The 24,651-nt window shown below is 33.7% G+C and overlaps 3 protein-coding genes across 3 annotated transcripts; all 3 read left to right on the forward strand.

The window, feature by feature from the left end:
• The first annotated feature begins 163 nt into the window (after positions 1 to 163).
• Positions 164 to 8,005, forward strand: LOC122580610 (flavin-containing monooxygenase FMO GS-OX-like 7). Its single transcript, XM_043752875.1, has 7 exons — positions 164 to 689; positions 921 to 991; positions 1,152 to 1,301; positions 1,453 to 1,535; positions 7,062 to 7,200; positions 7,306 to 7,476; positions 7,726 to 8,005. The coding sequence occupies exons 1-7, from the start codon at positions 164 to 166 to the stop codon at positions 7,873 to 7,875; spliced, it is 1,290 nt and encodes a 429-aa protein (XP_043608810.1). The 3' UTR covers positions 7,876 to 8,005.
• A 6,259-nt stretch (positions 8,006 to 14,264) lies between these two features.
• On the forward strand, positions 14,265 to 15,061 carry LOC122610652 (galactoside 2-alpha-L-fucosyltransferase-like). The gene is made up of 2 exons (XM_043783622.1): positions 14,265 to 14,383; positions 14,467 to 15,061. The coding sequence occupies exons 1-2, from the start codon at positions 14,265 to 14,267 to the stop codon at positions 15,059 to 15,061; spliced, it is 714 nt and encodes a 237-aa protein (XP_043639557.1).
• A 3,155-nt stretch (positions 15,062 to 18,216) lies between these two features.
• Positions 18,217 to 20,324, forward strand: LOC122578679 (galactoside 2-alpha-L-fucosyltransferase-like). The gene is made up of 2 exons (XM_043750698.1): positions 18,217 to 18,504; positions 18,730 to 20,324. The coding sequence occupies exons 1-2, from the start codon at positions 18,420 to 18,422 to the stop codon at positions 20,139 to 20,141; spliced, it is 1,497 nt and encodes a 498-aa protein (XP_043606633.1). The 5' UTR covers positions 18,217 to 18,419; the 3' UTR covers positions 20,142 to 20,324.
• The last annotated feature ends 4,327 nt before the right edge of the window (positions 20,325 to 24,651 follow it).

The raw sequence follows: 24,651 nt of genomic DNA on the forward strand, positions 1-24,651 counted from the left end.
TTACGAAATACGAGTAATCATTTAAAAAGAATCTAATACAACTCTGTTGTCGTATAAGCATTAGAAAACTATTTCAATATTGACCACAAAGCCTTTACATCGATCCGTTAATGGTATATATCCACTGGAAGATATATAATAAACACATAGTTAAGCATCTGTCATGGCAAATTCATTAAAGGTAGCTGTCATAGGTGCCGGTGTATCCGGACTAACCACGGCCCGTGAACTTCAAAGAGAAGCCCAGCAAGTCGTGGTGTTTGAAAAATCACATCGACTTGGTGGAACATGGGTCTATGACCCACAAGTTGAGTCGGATCCAATAGGACTCGACCCAAACAGAGATATAGTTCATGGATCTCTCTACAAATCCTTGACAACAATTTCGCCACGTCAACTCATGAGCTTCGCTGACTTTAAATTTGATGAGAAAGCGTATGGTGATCCACGGTTATTTCCTGGGCACGAAGAGGTTTTAAAGTATTTGGAAGATTTTGCAATTCATTTTGAGCTCAATGAGTTGATTCGGTTCAATACTGTGGTAATCCGAGTAGAGGTCGTTGACTCAAATGCCATCAAGTTTGAGGTCGAGTCGAAGACGGACGGGGTGAATTTGGTCGAGGTGTTTGACGCGGTAGTAATTTGTAACGGCAATAACTCTCAACCTTACATGCCAAATGATATTCAAGGTATGTACGTAGAAATGCATTCTTTTTTTTTTTTTTTAAATACTTCTCATTATATGTAAATTACTTGATAGAAGTAGAACAATTATAAAGTTACAACTTACCCAAAGAACATTTTCAATTTCATAATGTTAATTTGCTGATCCAATTGAAACTTTTTCAGATTAAAATCATTGGATAATAATATTCCATGTCAATTTTAATAGTGCGTCCTTTTAAACATAAATGCTGCAGGCATTGAGACATGGCCTAAGAAGCAAATCCATAGTCACAATTATCGTGTTCCTGAACAATTTCGTGATCAGGTTAGTGATATATAATGATATACATATAATTAGCTATCAAGATTTCATATCTCATTAATTGTCACATTAACCATACATCATCTTATCCGAGATAATAAGTATGTATGAATCGGTAATTAGTAAACTCATAATCCATTAGTTAATCAAATTTAATGAACAGGTAGTAGTGATAACTGGGTGCGGACCGAGTGGGGTGGACTTGTCGGGAGAGTTAGCCACGGTTGCCAAAGAAGTTCATATTTCCTCAAGAGCTCCGCGTCTTCAAGTGGAAAATTTGGAGAAATACAGCAATCTATGGCAGCATGATGAGGTAATAATTTGTATTAATTTTTTTGGTCCATTTTACTACTCATAGTATTTTGTTTATCATATATACATATGACGCCCAGATAAAAGGAGATTGTTGAATTTGAGATGAACCAAATAAATGATGAATGTTTCTTTGTACATCTATATGACAGATAGATTGTGTCAATGAAGATGTTATTGTTATTTTCAAAGATGGATTCTCAATTGAAGCCGATATCATATTTCATTGCACGGGGTATGTATATATAAAAGCTAGTTGTGCAAAGCTTTAGGTAACATACAAGGGGCCGATCGAAAGTCACGGGTTTCAGAAATAAAGTTAAGAAAAATAATCAGGAGGACCGAATGTCACTCACGAGATTCAAAACTAAAATTAAGACAAATAAATGTTCGATCATTACACATATCACCAATACATAACAAAATGTGTGAGAGAGAAAGTAGGAAAGAGAGTGGCTGGGAAGAGGTAACAAACAAAAAAAGACATCAGCAAACTTTCAATAACAGGAATGACGACGGCTTCGGTATCCAGATTACCAAGTTTTTTGTTACAAACATTCCCGTGGGGTGTAGACCGAGGGATCTCTCCAATGCCCTTAAGGATTTCATTTCAACCTGTTCAAGGGAGGAGCGTCTTTTGGAGATGTAGTAAGAGGTACCCCACAGCCGGGGGAAGTTGAGAAAGAGGTAGTGATAGAGGACGATGAGAATGGGATGACGGAGTATTATAAACGAGCACTGGTTGCTAGATGCTCTTCTTTTGATGCTCTCGTGTCTCTTCATGGATGGCTGGGTGAGAAGGTTTCCGGTGGGGTTGCAACTCAATACCTGGGAGGACTGAACATACTGATCATCTTCGAGGATTCGGATAATGCAAATGCTTTTCACTCTAATAAGGAGTTGTGGAGTCCCTGGATCTCAGCCTTAGATGTTTGGGAGGGGCAGTCCATTCCCTTTGAAAGAATAGCATGGGTCGGTGTGTATGGCGTACCTCTTCACTTGGCCACTGCAAATGTCGTAAACAATGTCTGTGACAAGGTGGGTAAGGTGGTGAGCCCGTCTAATGCACGAGAAGACGACGATAACCGTTCTGTTGAATGTGTTGGCCTATTAGTTGGAGATGGGAAGGAGGTGAAGGAGACCGTGGCAGTGAAGTGGAGAAAGAAGAGATTCAGGGTATGGGTTGTCGAACAATCCATCGACTGGTGTCCTCCATGTGGTCAAATCAAGAAAGTGGAGTCGTCAGTCTCAAACACGGAAGAAAGGGCTGGCGGGGATAATTCCGGCGAAACTCTAGGCGAGATGGAGGAAGGGAATGGCAAAAACCTAGAGAGGGAAACGAAGAGGTTTTGCATGGGGAATTGGATGAGCGTGACAAGCATTTATTGCATGGCGAGGAGAAAGATTTAGGGTTTCAAAAAATAACTAATCATTTTGTTTTCTCATCCACTGAGCATGGACCCACAAAAGATACGGCTAAAGGTTCTGGGGTAAATAAAGGTTTATTTAAATTAATCATCCCCTGAGGGATAGTGCCCCAAGGTCCAGAAAGAGGGCTAGAACATCAGACTTGGACTTTTTTGATGGGCTCATGAGCCCATGCCCAATTCCGATTAACAACAATAAGGAACTCAAGGAAAAGGAAGCCCAACTACCCCATACTAATTCCAGGTCAACTACATATTTTTTAACCACAACCATTCCTTTCCCTAAGGATAATACTTCTGTGGGTGTGAATGTAAATATCATACCTACAGAAAAAGAAGAGGAGGAGCAGAGTAACACCGACTTGGATTCAGAGATGGAACTGGAAATTCAAGAGACGATGAATGTTGGTGATGAAGTTAATGTCGATCTATGGAAAGCTAAAAGCAGAATCAAGAAGGCTATCCTAGAAGAAGGTATGAACAATATCCAATCATGAATATTTTATCTATAAACATTAGAGGGGTTAAAGGGGTCGACCAGTCGGACTGGATTAAGGGGATTAAAAACAACGAAAAGGTCTCCTTTTTAGCCGTTCAGGAAACTCAATGTGTTGATATCGAGAGTAGGTTGATAGGGTATTATTGGGGGAACTCGAATTGTGAATACGATTGGGTGGAGTCTAATGGTAGGTCAGGGGGCTTGTTAAATGTTTGGGACCCCGCCATTTTTAGGAAAGCTGATTGTATAAAGGATCAAAATTTTCTTTTAACTAAAGGAACAATAAAAGGAATCGATACGGTATGTTTCGTGGTGAATGTTTATGCACCTCAAAGTAGAAGGGAGAAAAAGAATCTGTGGGAGAAGCTACGCAATGTGAAGGACGGGGAGTCGGGTCTTTGGTTCTTCATTGGGGACTTTAACTCGGTAAGGGTGGCGGAGGAACGTAAGGGGTCGAATTTCAACTCTAATAGTGCCCGTGAATTCAACTCTTTCATTGATTCCGCCGACCTACATGAATACGAGATGAAAGGTAATAGCTTTACTTATATGATGGAGGACGAACGCGGGAGGAAATTCAGTAAGATAGACAGATTGTTGGTTGGAAGAGAGGTTGTTGACCGATGGGCAGGGGCAACTTTCAGATCTTTGCCCAGATTTAAGTCAAATCACTGCCCGATACTTCTTACGCTGGTAGATAGAAACTTTGGACCTAAACCATTCCGGTTCTTCAACTCATGGTTAGATAGAGAAGATTTTAAGGAAACGGTTCACAAGGCTCTCGATACATTCACTGGCGAAAGGCCACCTAACGCTATTTTAATGCTTAAGTTCAGGTGGCTGAGAGACTTCATACGAAACTAGAGGAACGACATAAAGAAAAAAGAAGAGGAAGAGTATGTCATATGTAAAAAAGAATTGGAGGAGCTCAATGCCAAAATGGAAGATGAAGATCTTATGGAGGAGGAAAGCTGGATAAGATTGGAATGCCTGAATTCCATCACAACTTTCGAAAAAAACAAGTTCAATGATCTAAGGCAGCGGTCCAGGTGTAGGTGGGCTGTAGATGGGAACGAAAACTCCAAGTTTTTTCATGGGCTTATAAATAATAGAAAGAGGCAAAACGGAATTCCAGGCATGATGGTGGATGGGAAATGGGTCTCCAAACTGAATATAATCAAGAGACAAATTTTTACTTTCTTTAGAGACAAGTTTAAAGATGATTGGGTCACAAGACCCAAGTTGGGCTGCGACCTGCCCCATAAGCTTAGTACTCAACAGGCAGAAGGGTTGGTGGCCAGATTTTCGGTGGGTGAAATTAAGGAGGCGGTTTTTGCTTGTGGGGATGATAAGGCCCCCGGTCCCGACGGGTTCAATTTTTGTTTCATCAAAAGGTTTTGGGAAAGGCTGGAACTTGACTACATCAACATGCTCCATAGCTTTTTTGATACAGAGACTATAAACAGGGGATGTGGAGCTTCTTTTATCGCGTTAATTCCCAAGGTAAAGGACCCGGTTACCCTTAATGATTACAGACCGATTTCATTGATTGGCGTTATCAACAAGGTCATTTCCAAGGTCCTAGCCCTTCGTGTGAAGAATGCTTTGGGGTCACTTATCTCGGATTCTCAAACCGCTTTTCTTAGTGATAGAATGATCCTTGACGGGCCACTTATCCTAAACGAGATTATCTCATGGATTAAAAAGGAGAAAAGGGAAGCTTTCATCTTCAAAATTGATTTTAACAAGGCGTTTGATAACGTCAATTGGGGATTCTTACTTGACGTCATGGATCGTATGGGGTTTCCTGAAAGATGGTGTAAATGGACCTATGGCATCCTCTCATTGGCCTGGGCTGCAGTGTTGGTTAACGGTTCTCCCACATTCGAGTTCCAATGTCAAAAGGGCTTGAGACAGGGAGACCCCTTATCTCCTTTTCTCTTTTTAATTTCTATGGAAGGGCTCGCGAGATTGATGCAAAAGGCGTGTGATAAAGGTGTCTTCTCTGGGATCAGACTTCCAAACCATGGCCCGGTAATCTCGCATTTGCTTTATGCAAATGATGTCTCTATATTGGGGGACTGGTCACTTGGTAACATCAGAAAGGTAACTCGTATTCTTAGAACCTTTTACCTTTGCTCCGGGCTGAAAATTAATTTCAACAAGTCTTTCTTATTTAGGGTGGGGGTGGATGCTAATGAGGTCAAGAATATGGCCCAAATTATGAAATGTAAAGAGGGGTCTTTTCCGAAGGACCATTTGGGGCTAAAAATAGGGGCGAACATGAATAGAGTGGTTAACTGGAACTTCATTTTCAACATTTTTGAGGCAAGGTTGGCTTTGTGGAAGTCAAAGTGCCTCTCATTTGCCGGGAGAATTGTTTTGGTTAAGGTTGTCCTCGAATGCCTTCCAACATATTACTTTTGTTTGTTCAAAGTTCCTAACAAAGTGATTAACGGATTAGAGACTATTATTAGAAAATTCATTTGGGGTGGGTCAACCGACACAAAAAAGATTCATTGGGTGGCTTGGGATAGAATTGCTTCACCTATCGAGGTTGGTGGGCTCGGCCTATTTAAGTTAAAAATGTCAAATACGGCTTTACTATCTAAATGGGTGTAGAGATACCGGAATGAAGAGAATGCTTTATGGAAAAGAGTCATTGACGCCATCCACTCCACTAAGAGATGTTGGGAGCCACTACCCATCAACTGGTCAGTGGTGGGCGTTTGGAAGTCCATGGTAAGCGAGATCAGTAAAATCAATGTCCAAGGCATTAGTATAAACCAATTATTTAAGGGAGAGATCGGCAATGGGGAAAGGATTAGATTTTGGCTTGACATTTGGGCTTGCGATACCACGCTGAATGACCACTTCCCTTTATTGTTCAAACCGGAGAAAAACAAAAAAATGCTTGGTTATGGATCGCCTTAGCAGTCAGAATGCCAGCCCGGGTATGCAATGCAACTGGTCTAAGGAACCAAGGTTACCAGGTGAGTTAGTGGAATGGCAAGAGATGTCAGCGATGATGGGTGGGCTCACACTTAAAAATGCTCTGGATAGATGGAAGTGGACAGGTGGGAAAGAGGAGTCGTTCTCGGTTATAGGAGTTAAAGAGTTCCTCCGAAAAGGACGGGATTTCAGCAACCGCTTCGTGTTTAAATGGCCAAAGTGGACGACTAAGGACTGCAACTTTTTCATGTGGAGGGTGTCCATGGACCGACTTCCCACCATGGCAGCCCTCATGAATAGGAATGTGACCTTTAATAATGCAAAATGTGTTCTCTGCGAGGCTGCTGAAGAATCCCTGGAGCATATTTTTTGCTCTTGCGACCTGGCAATGGATGTTTGGTTCAGGATTGGGCTTTGGTGCAAAGTAAGACCACTCTTCTTCTTTTCAATCAAGGATATTTTTAGCATTGAGGAGCATTTGGAACTTGGAACTGCTACTAAGAAGATTTTTAGAGGCATTGTGTTTGTAACTTGTTGGTGCTTATGGCGGGCAAGAAACAACAGAAGATTCAACAATGAAGAAACGAATGGCAATAAGGTCTTTCAAGAGATAAAGGCAATTAGCTTCTTTTGGTTTAGGAACCGGTCAAGGAATTGTACAATTAGTCTTGATAGTTCGAACCGGTTCGATGTTGTAAATAGCAGAGGCATGTAAATATTGGGGACGACCCACGATTTGTGGGTTGTGTTTTTGCGAATAAAAGTTAATTTTCAAAAAAAAAAGACCTTTTTAAATGAATTACAGATAAAAATACATTACCGAGTGATCAGATAGGACCCCCGCGTGCCTCTCCCAAAACTAATCAAAAGATGTGCATTACAGGTACAAATATCATGTTCCGTTCCTTGAAACAAATGGCATTAATGTAAGCATCCAAGACAAACGTATTGGACCTCTATACAAACATGTTTTCCCCCCAAAACTTGCTCCGAGCCTCAGCTTTGTTGGAATACCTCGAAGGGTAATTAAGTTTTATATATCTTCATTTTTATTTCTTAATGTAATACTTATTTATCTGATTAAAACTAACATATATATAACTTTGTTGTTAATTTTCTACTTTTAGAGCCTCTTTTTCCTACTCATCGAGGGCCAAGCAAGATGGATAGCGAAAGTGTTGTCAAGGAAGGTATCGTTGCCATCAGAATATGAAATGTTAAGTGAAGTAGAACAATATTATCGAGAAATGGAAGAAAAGGGAATTCCTGAACACCGCGCTCATTCTATTGACTTTAAGGTCTGTTTAGAACTACAGTGAAACCTCGGTAAATTAATACCTCGATAAAATTAATAATTTGTCAAGTCCCAACTTAAGTGAAGTATTGTTAATTAACACTCGATAAATTAATAACTTGCTATAAATTAATAAAATATTCCGTTCTCAATACTATTAATTTATAAAGGTTTTACTGTACTTTGTGTGAGATTTCTCAAAATTCAATAATAGTGACTCATGAGCACAATGTTGTCTTCTAATTAATGACAGATTGATTACATAGAATGGCTGTATGCTCAATCTGGAATGGTTGTAGATAAGAAGTTACAAGAGATGTTCGAGTACCAGCTCCATTGCATAATGACCGACTTATATGGGCATAAGGATGCATTCTCAAAGAAATACGGGATATCATTGTGAGAATCTCCTAACTCAGTTTTCCTATCACCTTTATTGGATGGAAAAACTAGAAAAATAATGTAATAAAAAGTCGTAAACGATTTGATTTTATCATATAACATGAATATTCATTTTGCAAGCAATGTTATGTATTGTGTGTTAGTCTCTCTCTTCATCCCGAAGTTGGTAGAAACATCATCCAACTGAATTTAGCCTAAGATATTAAAATAAAACATTAGACCGGGCGGAAAAATACAAAACGAAAAGTAAATTAGGAAATCGCGTTCAACCTTGGAGAATCATGTTGTACGCGCAACCACAAAATACATATCGTGTTCACAGATGCACCCTACTTTTTGTGTTGTATGTTTACCGATATTGTGAATATATATATGTTTTCATATACGTAGAACATTTATGCAATAATATTTGTACTACTCAAATTTTCTATGTGGATAAGTTATAAGTTTTACTATTTTCAGGTTATAAGCTAATTGTAGGATAATAGTAGTATACTGCATTTATCCACGTGGTAGGGCCGGTTTAGGTTTTTTTTATTATCATTTTTTAAGCTACAAACGAGACTAATTTGATGGTCTTTTCTCTAATGTCTCTAACAAAAACCGTTTCATAAATCTAAATAAGCTCTTTAATTCTCAAACAAAGTTAATCTTGATCACATCAAATAATGTAAAAAGTAAAAAGTGCAACTTTTTACTCCATATGACAAAAAATAATTTTGGTACCAAAACTAAGAGAAAAGTTTCAAAAGAACAATTTGTCCAACCTAAAATACAGAATTTTCATTTTAACCGCAGATGATTTAGGCAGGGAGCGCCGAAGCGGTGTCAAACACAAAAACTTCACTTGGTCAGTGTTGCCTTATAAGCCCAATTGTAGTTTATTAAATTGTAAGCCCATACCAAGAGTAAGGGGTGCAACCTGGAAATATTGTAGGCCATTGATATTCCAGGCCCTAAACAGCCGCTTAGCCCACTATCACAATGGACCGACTCTGCCATGTTGTACAACCACAATGAATCGTATGTGACTTGTAGCACATGTTTTTCCCACTAATCTCATATATATCATCATGATAACGTCTATATTATTACAATTTTTAGCATTTTATTAAGGATTTTAGTCTTTTTTGGCAGGATTTTAACACTTTTAATTGTATTCTTTTCAATTCATATTATTAGCACATATACATTTTCATAAGTTATATTGATAAGAAATTTTTTCATAAGTTTGAAATTAGTTAAATTTACCAATATCTCATATTCTTTGGATCATAACACCAATAAATAATATGTCTATTTCTAAAAAAATTATAATACAACAATTTAAGGGGCTTATAGCTCGACTACCCCTCATTTATATATAATTTCGCCAGTGTACAACCGGATCAAATATGTTGTGTTCAAGAATGAATGGTGGTGTTCATGACTCGTTTTGTGTTTTGCTATTCGTTTCATAATTTTCATAAAACTATTGTATAAATTTGTTAGCTAAATTGTAATACATGTAGGATTAGTTTAGATTATGATATGGGTTTTATGTAAACGGTTTTTTAGGTAATACTTGGAGTCCAAGTTTAAAGCTAAAATCAGGTATATCCTAGATAAACTTAAACTAGGTAACACAATGAAATATATAAAATTAGAAAACCTAGGATATTGATTTAAGACACCTCATCATCTTATTATAACCTAAAAATCACTTGGTCAATAAACAAGATTAGTTTTTGGGCATCATCTTATTTTTGGTTTCATTGTAGTTCGTTTAGCTTTAAGAATTATTGGGTTTATTGCAACAAGTGGTATTCAGAGCCAAGGAGACTAAACTTGAGAAATACACCGAGTTATGGCGTTCAAGAGCACGGTTTAAGATACAAAAGTTTGATGGGAAAAACGACTTTGGCTTTTGGAGGGTGAAGATGCACGCATTGCTAGTGCAGCAAGGAATCGAGGAGTTCCTGGAATAAAAAAGAAACCTTAATTCATAATTGAGAAGTGTAACCAGTTAGATGAAGTGCAACTTTTAATTACATAAAGATGATGATATTATACAGGGTGGAACCACATAGTATTTAGGGGTAGCTTGGGCTACGGGTCTGCTAAATTTATGTAGTTCAATTTTTTTCAAAATTGATGTATTTTATATTGGTGTTACGGGTCAAATAAATATAGAATACAGGTCAATGTAACCAAATTTAAACTTTTAAAACATTTTTCTATCAATATTCAATACAACTTATATAGATGTATCTGTACAAATAAATGATAAATAAAAGCTACCAAAGGTGCCAAAAATTCCTAAAATCCATTAAAAATAGCCAAAAATCATTTTTAAAAATGCTAAAAATTGTAACATGTTATTGTTATTGTTACATTATAATGATGCAAGGTTAGTGGATAAAAATTAAAACGTATTGCATCATGTTTAGTAAAATTTTATTTATGTATATTTGGATATTTATACAAGAAATATATCGTTTTTCATTTTTAATATATGTTCAAATAGTCAGAGCATGTTTGTCCCCTTATCGGTCACTGTGTCTTTCGGGCAGAATGTCATTTGAATTTTCAGGGAATCACGGAGGGAGAAAAACCTCCTATTAATCTGTCAAACGCCACGACGATTAATAGAATTAAACCTTGCCCCCCAGGATTCGAACCTTGGCCTCTCCAGACCCAATACCCTCATTAGAGGAATGAGATACAACTGAAATTTTATCTCAAATGATGAAATATATCGTATTTCTTTTCCAATATAACAGTTAAAACTTCAGATCACACACATTAATTTCCAGGAAGAATATATATATCATGGCATATATATATTGTCGATACTACTTTTGAAATTCTTTAAGAAAAACTAAAGAATAAAGAGCAATAAGGTTATCTCCAATGTTAAGGACGCAGACGTCTTTGAGCTGCCACATCATTGCCTTACAAATCCTTATACATTCTTACAAATCCTTCAAATCTTATAATTTTATCTCCAACCATACAAATATCCTTACATATCCTTTTACTTTCACCAAAAACAAAAATATATTAGGTAAGGACAAGTAAAGACATGTCATTAGGTAAAAGCATCCTTCAAAAAATCATTAGTTTTAGACAAACTTCAATGACAAAAATATCGAAGAACACCTCCATTGAAAATAGCCTATGAATGTAAAGTCACCGGCCAACATTATAGCATAAAGTAGGCCTAAATATAGGAAGACCGGATTTTACAAAAGAAGTTAAAAACTATATAGATTTTTGCCTTTTTGGTATTGAAAAAGAAATAAGAGAAAAAGAAAGGGAGGGGGGACCTTACTAATTTTAATATATATTTGTGTCGACTGATGTATCCATTACAATAAAGATGCTTAATAAGTTTCAGGCGATGTGATGGGCCTATATATATATTCGTATTTGTGAATATTATAATAGCATGTATATATACAGCGACATTTTGGTAACCAGGGAATTTTCGGGGTGAGGATTCCCTCAAGTTATCATTAATTTGAGGGGTCAAGTTAGGATGATCTCAACCTTTGAATTAAAATTAAGAGTCCAGATTTGATAATCATTTTTGAATCTTAACTTTTGATTTTAATTCAAGGGTCAAGATCCTTCAAACTTTACCCCTCACGTTGAGATAACTTGAGGGAATCTCTACCCATTTCCGGGACACCAATTATCGTGTTAAAATGATAGTGTTATTTTGTATACTTGCAATGATATAACAAACTGTCATGAATGAGTTTGTTTAAAAGTTTATCATATCAAATATATATTTAATATATTTATTTAAAGCCATAACCACAAAAGTTTCCGCATACGCGTTGTACAGTTTCAATTAGTTCGACTACTTTTTGTTAATAATGATTTATGTTTCTAAAAGCTTTGACATATAAAATATATACTTATTCAAAGACAATACCACAAAAAAATTAATAAAAGTTTTTAATATATTGTTTGGAAACCTGAAAACAATTATGTTTTGTTATTAATGATGTGTCGATATATATGTTTGTTAAAATATTTGACATATGATATGATATTTATTCAAAGGCAATAGCACAAAAAAATAGTCTTGATATACTATTTGAAAACCCAAAAAAAAAAATATGTAAGAAACCAACAAGTAACCATAATTTTAAATCTGAAAGGGATTCAATGTGTTAATATCTGAATATTGTTACAAAAATAGAATAAATGTTTTCCGTATAATTATTTGAAAACCCGAAAGGAAAAAAACATACGGAAAAAACCAAGAAGTAAATCGTATTAGAAAACCCGAACCGGATGCGATTTGACAAAATCCGAATAATGGTGTGAATTTAGAAAAAAACAAATAAACGTTTTCAGTATACTTATTTGAAAACCCGAAAGGAAAAACATACGGAAAAAACCAAAAAATAACTCGTATTAGAAAATCAAAATCAAATATGATTTGATAAAATCCGAATAATTATGTGGGCTATAACATAGACGAATAGAAACTCGCCTCTGTTCGCATCTTATTCGATTACTAGAGTATATAATATAATATAATATAATATAATTTAATCAGTGGGGTTTTTGCTAGTGGCCGAGTAAAAGCGGAATTAAACTAAAGACATATACAACTTGTATATTAAAATACTAGTCATTTTTAGGGATGGGCATGGAACTGGTACCGTCCCGTACCAGTCTCGGTACCGATGGTACCGATCCCGAAAATGGCCAAATCATAGTAACGATCCCGGTCTCATTTGAATTGGTACCGGTACCGTACCGAGACGGGACCGGGATATCGGTACCAAATCCCGACTGGTCCCAATTAAAACTATTGTTTATTTTTTTATAAGTATTAACTGTTGGTAATATAGAGCAACTTTCATAAATTCTTCTAAAAGATTGATAACTTTAAAAGTGAAGTACTGAAGTGCAGATACCATATGACTCACATTGTAGCAAATTGATATGTATCTGTACTCATATATGTATCTGTACTCATATGAATCAAGTACTCATACATACAAATCCATGTATTAATATATTTCACACAAATGCATCATATAACGTGTTTTCTGTTCTAACTTATATACATGTATTAATTGATATATGTATCTGCATCTATACTCATATTAATGTACTTCTATTGTGTCTATGTATTCTATATCTATATTGAAACATCCTGTGCAATTCGTAGACAACATATATAAAACATCCTGTTCAAATCGTATACATATGTAGGTACTGATATACATATTGATATGCATATAACATAAATATAGAATACATATAGATTCAGATATAGAGATAAACGTACATAGTATTCCTTGAAAACATATATAAAATATACTTTTCCTGCATGTCGGGACTAAATGGGACCATCAGGATTTGCTCGGGATTTCCCGGTCCCGGTACCGATTGGTATCGGTCCCGCTAACTATCAAAACTTGGTACCGGTACCGGTCCCACTCGGGATTCGGTAGCACTTTTCGGTACCGGGATTGGGACGGGATCGGGATTTGGGACTTTTTGCTCATCCCTAGTCATTTTAATCATCTTCTATATCTAATATATACAGATAAGACTATCCACATCAGTAAACCAATCCAACTCAATCTTTAATTAAAAATTAATTTCCCTCTCTTCCACCTATACAACTCAATCTAACTCAAATTTCCACTCTCATCCACAACCCAACCTATACCAATTTTTTATTATATTAAAATGATTTATTATTTTATAATATTAAAAGTTTTTATTATAAACTAAAATAAATAAAAATTATGATAGTCATGTAAAGTATCTTAGAAGATAATAAAAAATACAAATTTAGTAAAATAATAATATTTCACATTCATTAAACATAGATAATTAAAAAGATAAACAAAGTTACAACTTTAATTATTCTTATTTTGTTTGAGAAAAAAAAATGCAAATTAAATAGTTTTATAAAAAAAATATGTTTTTTTAAATAGCTCTATTTTTAATAAAATTTATGTCAAAATGTTCGCAACTGAAAAATAAGGAATACTATGTTTTTTATATTTTTAATAGAAGTTATAAAATATAAGATTTTACATAAAAACTAATAAGACTTATAATTAATTATATATAATAAAATATTGAAAAACACCCACCATTGAAAAGATGTCATGTGGCAAGTATAAAGTAACAATCTATGATTCAATCTGCTCGTTTTGGAGGCAAGATCGTGCAGGATCGAGGGCCGCTATCATGTTTTTATAATTAAATATTCCACAATCTAAACTATGGATCACGGATAAGGGTGGTTTAAGTATTGGTTGAATAAAATATTACATAAAATAAAATGATTTCCAAAAACTTTTTGACTAGCTAGCTAGCCAATTTTGTGAATTACTACTGTTTCAACTATATATCATTAAATTGAAAATGGAATTTTTCCATTTAAGCAAGGAAAAGAATTATGATCAGGAAGAAGCTTATAGGAGTTCTTCTTGTTTCTTCTCTCATTTTTCTAGTCACTCTTCGATATTCAACTCAACCAACAGGTATACTTACACACACACACACACACACATATATATATATATATATTTCTGTTATTTACTTACTTTCAAGTTTTAATTTCTAGATTAAGTGAATATGAAGCACTTCACAAACGGTGTGGGCCACATACAGAGGCCTATAAGCGAAAGGTTAGAAAACTAGAATCTGGTCATTTCACAGATGACCATTTTTCAGATTGTAAATATCTTGTTCGGATACCTCTAGATGGGTTAGGAAACAGAATGTTGAGCCTAGTCTCGACTTTTTTGTATGCTCTTCTCACGAATAGGGTCCTTTTAGTTCACGATAAGAGAATCCGGATGTCTGATCTTTTTTGTGAGCCGTTTCCTGAAACAACGTGGTTACTTCCACGGAAATTTCCTATTTGGAAACGGCTCGACACCTTGAACCAGAATTCCCCTGAAAGTTATGGAAACCTTTTGGATTTTTCAGGAAAATTTTCATCGTTAGCTTTTCTGTATCTTCATATTGCCGGTGGCTATAATGATAACGATCAACGTTTCTTTTGTGACCATGATCAAAATGCTTTTCAAAACGTTTCTTCATTAATTATGAAATCGAATTTTTATTTTATCCCTTCTCTGTTCTTGATTCCTTCGAAAGAGCTACTGATACAGGCCCAGACCCAATTATTGAAGATCAGACCCTTTTGTACTTAGAAGGTGAAGATAAAAAGAGGCCTTCACTAAAATGGCAATAACTTTTGCTACAGAACTCCGATTTCGACGTATGACCACTCGAAACAACCGTTGGAAAGATGAGATCTTATAACCAAATTCTGGGATCTTATAACCGTTGGCTCGGTACTTGTTCTTACCCGCAAATCCTGTTTGGGATCTTATAACCAAATTCTATCAAACACATCTAGCAAATTCAGATGAAAAAATCGACATCTAGATCAGACTGTTTGATCATGAATACGTCGCATCCTTATTCAAGACTAGATGGGAATACAATGCCATTCCAGATACAATATTATCTTGTGCTTTGGAAAATAAGATGCTTCCAGAAATCAGTTCTAACAAATCTTCCATGATCCCCCCCTCAAGGAGATCACCATAAGTCTATAGCTGTTATAGTGACATCTTTAACATCTGATCATTTTGAGAAAATTAAAAAAGTATACTCAAAACAATCAACTGTTGATGGAAGTATAGTTGGGGTTTTTCAACCAAGTTCGGTCTGGAGACAGAAAACCGGAAACAAGTGGCATAATATGAAAGCATGGGCTGATATGTACTTACTAAGCTTGAGTGATAAACTGATCACGAGTCCCGGGTCAACGTTTAAATTTAGGTTGTGATCATTTGAAAACTAAAATTTTCGTGAAAATTAAAAAACTGACCAAAACACATTGTGATCTGAATTCAACACAATGTGTTTTTAATTTTCTTTTAAAAAACACATTGTGTTAAATTCATATCAGTGTGTTTGAACACTTTTCTGATTTTCATGCGTTATCAAAACACACTTTGATTTAAAACTTAATACAATGTGTTTTTAGATTACAGAATAAAAACAAAAAAAAACACAATGAAAATATATTTTATTAAATTCAGATCACAATGTGTTTTCAGTTGTATTAAGTTATTAATTATTAAGTGTGTTGCTAAAAAAGATAACTTTTTAAATACATAAAGCATAAGTAATGAATTGGTTAAGAACAAATGAGTGTATATCTAAATTCAAAACTATATGGTTCGTATCTTCGTTTTTGTTTTCCGAAACCGTTTTCCAAATTTACATAATTTAATATTATATTATTATTATATTATACTTTTATATCACTCTATTTAAGTACACCAGGTAATATTTTTGTCTAAGTATATAAAACAGATGGGTTAATATCGTGTTTACTAAAGAATAAAATAATTATTTTGATCTAAGGGTTGTAATCAAAAGTTTAAATTCATCTAACGATTCTTACTTCTTTATAAAAGAATTTAGGACCGGGTTAATATCGTGTTTACTAAAGAATAAAATAATTATTTTGATCTAAGAGTTGTAATCAAAAGTTTAAACTCATCTAACGATTCTTGTTTCTTTATAAAAGAATTGAAGACCTTGTTATATATATATTGGTAGATAATATAATAATAACAATAATAACGGTATATTTTACATATCTTGTCCGGTTACTCTTGTTATTCTTTTTGTTAGCATTTTTTATTTTCTTTTGATTTTTTTTTTTTTTTAAATTTTTTTTCCTACCTAACCTTTAGAGTAAATATATACATGAATTTGTATTAAATAAACTTAGGCTTCAAAGGAGTTGCAAATTATCTAACCAAGGTATACCTTTTACCAAAAATAAGGTAGTTGCATATTTTGAATATGATTAGAGTATGATTTTAAATAAACACTTTTTTAATTTTTAATTTATATTTTGGATAAGTTTTAAACATTAAGTTTACGAAAATTTTAAATCGATAATAAATATAGAAACTAAAATATAGAGATGGTTTTATTAACTAGTTATGTTTTCTGGGTGTTAAAATTGGTATAACTTTTATAAATATAATTGATTTTAATGTACGTTTTTTCATTTAAAACATACAATTTATATAGATTTGTACACTAAAATGACAAAAAGTTTAAATATATTATCATATTTACAATTTATAAGTAATAAATATAAAGTTAATATGATATAAATTTAAATAAATTAAAATATATTTGGTTCAGTTCGTTGTTTGATCAGTTTTTTGACATGTGAAACCAAAATCGGAACTGATCCGTTTAATTTTTAAAAAACAAAATCAAAACTAATGGATTTCGTACAGTTTTCAGTTTTTTCGGTTCGATTCTATTTAGGTTTTCCAATTCGGTTTTTCTCACCTTTAATAGAGATAGAGTTTTTAAAATCCACTATACAAAAATCCATCAATTGGGAAAGACACGTAGGCTGGCATCATGAGACTGTGAGACTGTGAGAGAAGCAGGCATCTGCCATCTACAGAGACACAAAATGTAATACTTGCAACAATGGCCCTCCTTCTTTATGTATTTTTCACTCTTCTAGCCAAAGTAATAAGATATCAATGTTCTGAAGGCCATTTTGTCCTTTTCATCAGCTTCCAACTTTCCCAATGTTTCATTATCTATCCAAAGTAGAAAAGAAAGAAAAATTCGAACCAAAACCCTGCGCTGGTTCGTAGCCATGTATTTGTAATCCTGTTTGCTACAAGCCTCGATCTTTCCGTCTACATCATAGCATAAAGTATGTCTAATTATTCGAAGACCGGATTTTACAAAAGAAGTTAAAAACTATATACATTTATGGTATTGGAAATAAAGATACGAAGAGAAAAACAAGAAGGGGGACCTTACTAATTTTAATATTTGTGTCGACTGAGGTATCCATTACAATTTACAATAAAGATGCTTAACAAATAATAAGGATTGGTGTCCGCGTGTTGTAGTGGTTAAACGGTGATGATAATATACTATAGTAGGGGAAGAATTGATATGCGTTTGTGTAAATATAAAGGAGAGAAAGAAGTTACTGTGTTTTAGATCATGGTAGGGTGTTTGTCTAATTGTGTTATTTAGAAATATAAAATTAAAAATATTGTGTGAATTAGGAGTAATATAAGAATATTAAAAAGAGTGTTTAAATTATTTAAAATAGAGTTTTTGGTTTATATATTATAGATAAGTTTCATGCGATGTGATGGGCCTATGTTTGTGATTTGTGAATATTAAAATAGCATGTATAGCTGTAGACATTTTGGTAATTTAGTCAGTGGGGTTTTGGCTAGTGGCCGAGTAAAGGCGGAATTAAACTAATGACGTTTACCACTTGTACATTAAAATACTCGTCATTTTAATCATCTTCTATATCTAATATATACAGATAAGTATTGGTTGAATAAAATGTTATATAAATGTAATGATTTCCAGGCCAAAAACTTTTTGACTAGCTAGCTAGCTAGCCAATTTTGTGAATTACTACTGTTTCAACTATATATCATCAAATTGAAAATGAAATTTTCCCTTTAAGCAAGGAAAATAATTATGATCAGGAAGAAGCTTATAGGAGTTCTTCTTGTATCTTCCCTCATTTTTCTAGTCACTCTTCGATATTCAACTCAACCAACAGGTATACTTACACACACACATATTTACTTACTTTCAAGTTTTATATATATGAATTAGAGTAGAGTATATATATACATACACATAACACACTTTTTGCTATTGCTATGAAAGAAATTCTTTTAGGATTAATTTTAAGTTGTTTATATGCTTTCATTACTAGAATGTCTTTAGGATTTTCCAAGCGATATAATTTTCTCATTCTTGTTCCAAATTTTTATGTTTTCAGTCCAAGGTTTGAATCACAACTACGAATCTTGCCAAAGTAGGTATGAGTCAGGAAACTATCGCAAAGAATCGATACACAAGCCTTGGCCTTATTTAATTTCTAGATTAAGTGAGTACGAAGCACTTCACAAACGGTGTGGGCCGCATACAGAGGCCTATAAGCGAAAGGTTAGAAAACTAGAATCTGGTCATTTCACAGATGACCATTTTTCGGATTGTAAATATCTTGTTCGGATACCTCTAGATGGGTTAGGAAACAGAATGCTGAGCCTAGTCTCGGCTTTTCTGTATGCTCTTCTCACGAATAGGGTCCTTTTAGTTCACGATAAGAGAATCCGGATGTCTGATCTTTTTTGTGAGCCGTTTCCTGAAACAACGTGGTTACTTCCACGGAAATTTCCTATTTGGAAACGGCTCGACACCTTGAACCAGAATTCCCCTGAAAGCTATGGAAAACTTTTGGATTTTTCAGGAAATTTTTCGTCGTTAGCTTTTCTGTATCTTCATATTGCTGGTGGCTATAATGATAACGATCAACGTTTCTTTTGTGACCATGATCAAATTGCTTTTCAAAACGTTTCTTGGTTAATTATGAAATCGAATTTTTATTTTATCCCTTCTCTGTTCATGATTCCTTCGTTTGAGCAAGAGCTAGACAAACTTTTCCCAGTAAAAGATACGGTTTTCCAATTCTTGGCTCGGTACTTGTTCTTGCCCTCAAATCCTGTCTGGGATCTTATAACCAAATTCTATCAAACACATCTAGCAAATTCAGATGAAAAAGTCGGCATCCAGATTAGACTGTTTGATCGTGAATATGTCGCGTCCTTATTCAAGACTAGATGGGAATACAATGCCATTCCAGATACAATTTTATCTTGTGCTTTGGAAAATAAGATGCTTCCAGAAATCAGTACTAACAAATCTTCAGAAGGAGATCACCATAAGTCTATAGCTGTTATAGTGACATCTTTAACATCTGATCATTTTGAGAAAATTAAAAAAGTATACTCGAAACAATCAACTGTTGATGGAAGTTTAGTTGAAGTTTTTCAACCAAGTTCGGTCAGGAGACAGAAAACCGGAAACAAGTGGCATAATATGAAAGCATGGGCTGATATGTACTTACTAAGCTTGAGTGATAAACTGATCACGAGTCCCGGGTCAACGTTTGGTTATGTGGCTCAAGGTCTTGGAGGATTGACACCATGGAGTTTGCACATGCCCGATAATGAGACAGTACGAAAACCTCCTTGTACGCGAGCCATGTCCATGGAGCCTTGCTTCCATGTTCCTCCTTCTAAGGGCTGCGATAATAGATCTGGGATTGACACGGGCTCAATTGTTCCTCATGTTAGACATTGTGAGGACTTCAGTTGGGGTCTTAAACTAGTTGACCCGAGTCACTTTTGATGCTGCTGAACTATCATAATCATTGATTCATACAAATGACCAAGATTTTGCTTCAAGGATATATGCAGAATCACTCATTTATTTGATCAGTTGAGTTGATTTTTTTTATATTTGTTTTAGATATGTTCTAAGGTAGTTATCTGCGTAGAATTGTAAGAGAAATACAATAGTTAAAATTGCAAAGTTCGTGTGATGTTGAGTTAATAACAATAACAATGATACACGAGTATAGTTTAACACGTCAATAATCATTAAAATTATAAAGGATACGTATTTCTTATAGAAAACTAAAAAACTTCAATGAACATCAATTTAATTAAATGAATAATATGGATCACATCACATATATGAAAAGGAATGTCAAGAGGAACAAAAAACTATAGGTGGCAAAGTTTGAAAAAACTTCCTCAAAATTGATTATTGAATGAATAGTAGTAGGTAGGAAGTATTATACTATTTGATTAAGAGAACATCAACGCAATCAATTTCAGTATTATCTACAACAACAACACTGCAGAGTTGATCCTGCAGCAAGTATGGGATGCTGTTTGGTTGAATTTTGTATCTTGAGAAGAAAGTGTTGGGCTTTCTAAGATTCAAAATCATGTGGGTCCATTTTAGTTTGGGCAATGAAGTTAAGAGATAAAAAATTTCATGTTCAATAACTCGTCGGTTTAGGTATGCCCAGGTCTCAGGGATGAAAAAAAAAACGATTAACCGAACCGACTCGATTTGTAACCGTTAACCGAAATCGGTTAGTAACCGGAATAGTAAAAACCGATTATAGGTCACCAGAAACCGTCGATTACTCTTTTCAAAACTAAAACCGCTTATTAACCAGTTAATTATTCCAAATGATAACCGGTTAATCACATATTATATACATTTTATATATATATATATATATATATATATATATATATATATATATAGGTTTTAGGTAAAATAAAACAAATATTAAAGTAAAACAAATAAAACAATAGGTTTTTCTTCGGTGATAATCACCGTGAATCATGAAAATCATCGTACATCAATTGTTTCGTGAATCTTCGTGCATCAATTTAATCATGATCTAAGGGTCAAGATCTTGTCTTATTTGTTTTACATTAATACTCTTGTTTTACAATACCTAACCCCTAGCAATATCAATCGCTATTATATACATACATTGATAAATAACCGGAAAGATCGTACCATTAGATGATTTCATAAGCTTTCAATATATCTATACTATATATAGATTAATGCTTTTTTCATCAGATCCAACATCAATTTTTGTTTGTTTTTGAGTTTTGGGATAATGAATTTTGTTTTGTGTTTAGAAATTGATGTATATTTGGAATATGAGGTTTTTTTGGAATATGGGTTTGTCGTTCAGACTTGTTGGAAATGATTGTTTTTCCCCATTGTTCACCACTTTCTCAATATTATAATGGACGGTTAAAAAAAACCGAATAGGTTAACCGGTATCGGTTAACTGGTTATTATTAATCAAAATCGGTTAGATAGGTTCCAGTTTTAAAACCTAGAAGACGGTTATTAACCGGTACAAGTTGACCGTAACCGGTTATTACTGTTTCAGAAAATAACGAAAACCGATTATTAAAGTTAATAACCAAAATCGGTTAACCGCTTCTTGCACAGGTCTTCACAAAACATAAAATATATATGAAAATTACTATCCTAAGTTTTTATAGTTCACGACAAAGTAATTAGCCGATAATTGTTGGTGTAAATAACATGTTTAATTATTATAAATGAAGTGATTAACTAATAAACTAGCAATCAAATACCAAGTAAACTTACATATTCTAAGCTTCTAAGCTTTTGCTTTAATTTGAATTAAATATTTGATACGTTAAAGTCAATTAAGTTAAAATTAAGTCATATGTATAATATATGGACCCATATCTTAAACTAAACATGAGTCCAAAATCTTTTACATTTTTTAAACTAAGGTGGTTTTGTGGACCCATGTTCGTCATGTGATTTACTTAAAAAGTCTGATTTTAGCTTTTAAGTTTAAAACTTTCTGATATCATCCTTTATAGATGAAAAATGATCACGTTTCATCCTTTTCAAAAACGGACATTAACTCGAATCCGTTAACCCCTTCACGTGCATTCCACGTGAGGGTACTTAAGTCATTTCTTACCTTTAAAAGACGAAAGACTTTGGGAAAACCACAAGAGCGATTCGTGTCGATCACTTCAATAAATCAAAAACCACAATAATTTACACAATAATTTAAAAACGACGCAAATAAATAAATTCTTTCACTGGTCTTAAATGTCTTCAAAGTTCAAAATACTATAAATTTTTTTTTTATTAGTATTTGTTTTATATTCCATTTCTTTTTTATGAAAAGATGATAATTAGATAACATATATGGTAAATTCTATCATTTGTTTCATATTCATTATAAAACAAACTGGTCTTCTTATTTTAGAAAATTCTTCGACACTTTTTTCAATATCCTCAAACTATCACTAAATAATCCTAACAAATATATTTGAAATGATTAATCTTTGCACCTTATTATTTTTCGCATCTAATCCTCGACTTATATTTAGAATGATAATCACGGTTAAATGTTTCATCATCACATCTCATGAAAGTAACCTAAACAGCTTGTATTACCGTTACGACATCTCACGCATTATAAACCGTTGTCGTTGTAACGCGTGGACACCCTTCTAGTTATATAAATATTAAGTTAGATATATTTTCTATTGTATGAATATTAAGTTAGATATATATAAAACTATATTTTATAAACTCGTTCGAAATTAATATATGATTAAAAAATAAAAAAATATATATTCGAGACCTTTTTTTCTTTCCTTTTATGTAAAGCGCTCATGAAGTATATGACGTGGAACGTAGCTAGGTTATTGAGATGAATGTTTAGTGGTAGGGATGAAAAAAAAAACTTGACTCGATGGGGAAATCCCATACCCAATGAAAAAACCCGATAGAAAGGGACCGGGGCATGTCTACCCCGACTCGACCCGACATATGTATAGTATAAACAAATTATAAACATACACTCACATATCTATTCATTATATACATAATATATACACATTTATATTTATATTATAGATAAATATATTATCACTATATATATATGAGGAGTAATATAATGAGATGTACTCACGTGAAACTACAAAAAGTGGTGAAACCAAAGGGCTGCATCTCAGCCCTTAGATCAAAAGTGATCAACGGCTGTTATTAAAAAAAAAAACAACACGGGGGGGTAGAAAGGTAATTTGACAAATTATAATTTTCTTCTTTCTCCCAAAAAAAAAAAACTCAGTTGCTTCATGAAAAACACTTCCTCCTTTCCAAAATAACAAAAAATCAATCAATATTTCCTCCGAAATCTCCGGCAATAACACCGGAAACATATTTAGCGAATTCAATGGAATTGATCGATCCTAATATTGTAACTCGATCTCCGGCGAAAGCTCCGTCATCATCTTCATCGAATTCGGTGGATTCAATCAATCCAACTAGATTTCCGGCCAAAGCTCCGTCAACATCAACATCCAATTCAGTTGATGAAAGAGAAATAATTTCGGAAGTAGAAAATTATGCAGATATTTCAAATATATTTTCTGGTAATTTTAATCTATTTTCTTCTTTATTTTAAATTTTATCATGAATTTTTTAAAAATTTATTAGGATTATTTATGAAGATTTTAACTAAAAGTATGTAGTAGAATCAAATATGATTATTCATGTTTCAAAGCACATGTGTTTGGTAGTTTTAAGTTTAGGATCAAAATTGATTTTGTGCAGTATAACTGTTTATGTTTGTGTGATTTCGTGTATTGAATCAAATATGATTTCGTAAATTATCTGTTATAGATAAAATTTTTTGTTCAGAATCATATTTGATTAATTATCTGTATCTGTAAAATCATATATGATCTTGTATGTACTTTCTATAGATTTTTGTTTTGTAACTTTTATTAGTACAATCAAATATGATTTTGTATTGACGTTTTAGTTACGCGTGATGTTATTCCTGTAATCATATTTGATTTTACACGTAGATTGTGAAAAACATATACAAAATAAGCTATTGAAAATCAAAAATGATTTTACACAAAATCATATATGATTTTGTTCAAGTTTTAGGTTTTAAGGTATAATTTTCTATCTAAGACTATCAGTGTAAAATCAAATATGATTTCGCATTGAATGCACTTATTTCTGACCTGTATATTCTAATACAGTTCTCGTGCTGAAAGAAACACCTAAAACAAATGTTACTCAAACATTCCAAACGCCAGACGGATCGCAGTTTTTTGTCCCAATAGTTGATTACAAAAGACAACCAGTGATAGGAAGAAACTATGGATCACTTGAAAGATGTCGTAAGATGTACCACGAGTATGCTTATTATTCTGGTTTTGAAATCAGAAAAGGGAGCCAAAAAACTAATTTGTCGGGAATAGTAAGACAAAAGTACTATCTTTGTCACAGAGCTGGAGAAAGAAAG

This window comes from Erigeron canadensis, chromosome 8 (genome assembly GCF_010389155.1).
Source record: "Erigeron canadensis isolate Cc75 chromosome 8, C_canadensis_v1, whole genome shotgun sequence".
Lineage (NCBI taxonomy): Eukaryota > Viridiplantae > Streptophyta > Magnoliopsida > Asterales > Asteraceae > Erigeron > Erigeron canadensis.